Raw genomic sequence first — 3,177 nt, forward strand, 5'->3', positions numbered from 1 at the left:
GCCGACTCGATGGCACATAACAACAACAACAACAGTAGGACACTATTTAGGTTAATTTGTGGTGCTCTAACAGCAAATACTGCAAATGGGTGACTTTAACAAATAGGAGTTTATTCTCTTACAGTTTTTGAGGCTAGAAGTCCAAGTTTAAAGTGCTATTTCTGGGTGAAATCTCCTTGATCTTGGGCTTGAGCTCTGCCTCCTACTCCTAGGCCACTGGAGCTGGAGGCGTCTCTTCACTCACCCAGCTGGTAACTATTGAGGTTGGCAAACCAAGATCAACAAGCAAAATGGCACAGTCCCAAAATTATCAAACCACGTGGCAGGCCACTGATTCAAGTCCATTTACAGTCTCAAGATCAGACGACAACATGGCAGGCTGCTGAATGACCACTCGGCTATGTGCATGATCCAAGCATGCCAAAAACCTCAGAGACCTTTCCCAAAGCTGTCTTCTTACATACTGGAAGCAGACTACATCCCTAAGGCAGCTGCTCCAGTAGATTTCATCATGGAGTTAATTACCGATTTTATCATGGGGAGTTAACTACTTCCAGCTGCTGAGCCACTCAATACCAGGCCTAGCCAAGTTGACACATATTCTTAACTATCACAGGCACTATCTTGTTCTATTTTCCACTTTAGTCTGCCCATCACATCCATTTTCCCCCTCACCTCAATGGTTCCTAGTCTTGTCCCTAAATCAATAAGTCTACCTAGATGTTTGCTTGTATTCTTCATATCTAGCTCACTATTATTATCCGTAATTTTGAGCAAGTTATTTAACTTATTTTTTTTTAAGTTTTCCCATCTGTAAAAAGAGATTAACAATGGAAGAGGTATCTCAGGCTTCTGTGAAGATTACTTAAATAATCCATATAAAGTGCTTAGCATACTGTCTGGAACATAATAAATAATAAATACAACTTCAACAGCTATCATAATAATTACTTTCCCCTTGTTTTCTAATTTCCCTCAGAACCCTTCCCTGATATCCTAGCTACCTTCCCCTACTCCTTTTCCCAGATGACTCTAGATCCTCTCCTATTGTACTCTACCTCTTCTCTTTATTCCTCATATTGTGCTTCTTCCTTGTCCCCTTTCCTACATTCTCTCACTCTAGTATTCCACTTTGTTCATATTGTTCCTTTATTCTGACATCCTTCACCCACTTTCAATTTGAGATTAACTGAGGAGCAACAGTTATAGTTCTGGGCAGGAGGTATGGACTCAACTTTGAAACTAGAAAAGGAAATTGAAAAGAATCAGGGTCACTTCGGTGTGCAACTTCATAGTCCATAATTGCTGAAACTATTGTCATTCCTTCCTGTGATATCCTCCACTGGGCCTGCAGAAAGGGATAGATAAGGAATTCTTTCTACTCTTCACTGTATTGGATGAGAACAAGAGCTGGTACAGTAATATCAATCAAGCAGCTGCTATGTTGGATTCCCGACTGCTCTCAGAGGATGTCAACGGATTCCAAGATTCCAATCGGATGCATGGTATGGGAAATACCTTTACCCTGGGCTACAAATAAGGTTTCACAAGCAAACTAATATTCCAACTTTAACCATGACTCATCCTTGCAAACACTGTTCCCATTTGGTAACTGTACAAGTCAAAAGCTAGATTTGGGGATTCATTCCAAGAAAACAGATACTGTAGGTAGCACTTTCTTATGCTCTGTCCTATATTACACATTGGAAGGGCACTGGAATATGGGATGGATACCAGGAACCCAATAGGGAGTGAGTGGAATAAGCTAAGCTCATGCCTTTGAACTTATCTCCCTCTCCCTATTTGCTACCACCTCTTCCCTCATGCCATATTCCAGCTGAAAAGGGCTATTTTTTCTTTCCATGAACATAACTTATACTTTTGTTTTTCCTTTTTCATGTTATACCCTCCACTTGAAATGCCCATCCTTATATCTTTGCACTCTGCGTGTAGAAATTCTGCCAGATCCCTAAAGCTAAACTAAAATGCTATTCCTTTATGTAACTATATCTTATCGCTCATGGACAGAGTGATGACACCTTCTTCTGAACTGCTGTTGTGTTTTTTATCAGACTATTTTAATAGCAAGTTCCATGCACTCCTTGGTACAATAGTTACTATTCATGTGGCTTTTGACATTTGCTATGGCTTTTGACTTCTACTAGAGTATGTTATTTTTGTTGTTGTTATGTGCCATCGAGTCAGATCCAACTCATAGCGACCCCTCCTTGGGTTTCCGAGGCAATATCACTAGGGAAGTGGATTGCCCCATCTTCCTTCCAAGGCATGGATGGTGAGTTTGAACTTCCAGCCTCCTGGTTAGCAATCAAGTGCCTAGGCACTACTCTGCCAGAGTTCTGCTGCTAGAGTATAGTCTCCTTAAAATTGAGTACTCTGTGTTGCCTATCTCTGTATCTTACACACTATCCATTACAATGGCTAACACAAAGTAAATATTTATTGAATTAGTGACCTATCAAATCAATCAATCAATCAATCAATGAGTAGGTGGGTGAGTGAATGAATGGAAAGACATGGTGCCAACTTGTAAGGAGGTCCCAGCATTTAACAATGAGATGAGATTAATAACACTTATAAAACAATTAGAATGATAAAAGAAAGTCTATAAATAAGTGCTAAATTGTGTGGAATAGTTTTAAGTGACGTAAGATTTCAGAAAAAAAAAACAGTAATGAGAAACAATTAAAAAAAGGATTCTTGGAGAAAGGTAAGCAGGACATTAGAAGCATGAAAAGCAAAATCAGAGGATTGGTAATATTCTCATAAGCATCCCAGGTGATTATCAAACATGTTGACTCATTAAAGATACTTTTAATGATTTTAATGATTATGAGGACATCAGCAAAGAGGTCATCCCCAAAGAGGTCTCCTTGTATTTTGGGAGGAGGGCAGAGGAGGGCAAGAATGAATGCATTACCTTTTGGCTCTACTTGGTTCCTATCACCAATCAGTTCTGTTAGCTGAGCTGGAAAAACTAAGACAGTCCTATGAACCAAGTTAAATTCCATTTGAATTTACTGAGCACCTAGTTGGTGCCTAGCAATGTCACATTAAAAAAAGAAAAAAGAAAGAAAGGAAAGATTGCTAGGCCAATCCAGTGCATGAGACAGATTTGTAAGTAAATCATTGTAGTCTGCGTGGCAAGTGCTATTGCAG

General features: G+C 39.5%; 1 protein-coding gene across 1 annotated transcript in view; it reads left to right on the forward strand.

Moving 5' to 3' along the window:
• Nucleotides 1–3,177, forward strand: part of HEPH (hephaestin) — a 163,184-nt gene that overhangs the window by 48,363 nt on the left and 111,644 nt on the right. Inside the window, exon 5 of the mRNA XM_007958932.1 lies at nucleotides 1,355–1,505. Within this exon, the coding sequence (XP_007957123.1) occupies nucleotides 1,355–1,505 (151 nt within the window). The remainder of the gene's footprint in view (nucleotides 1–1,354; nucleotides 1,506–3,177) is intronic.

This window comes from Orycteropus afer, unplaced genomic scaffold, assembly GCF_000298275.1.
Source record: "Orycteropus afer afer isolate SDZICR_OR568_19922 unplaced genomic scaffold, OryAfe1.0 scaffold01219, whole genome shotgun sequence".
Taxonomy (NCBI): Eukaryota; Metazoa; Chordata; class Mammalia; order Tubulidentata; family Orycteropodidae; genus Orycteropus; species Orycteropus afer.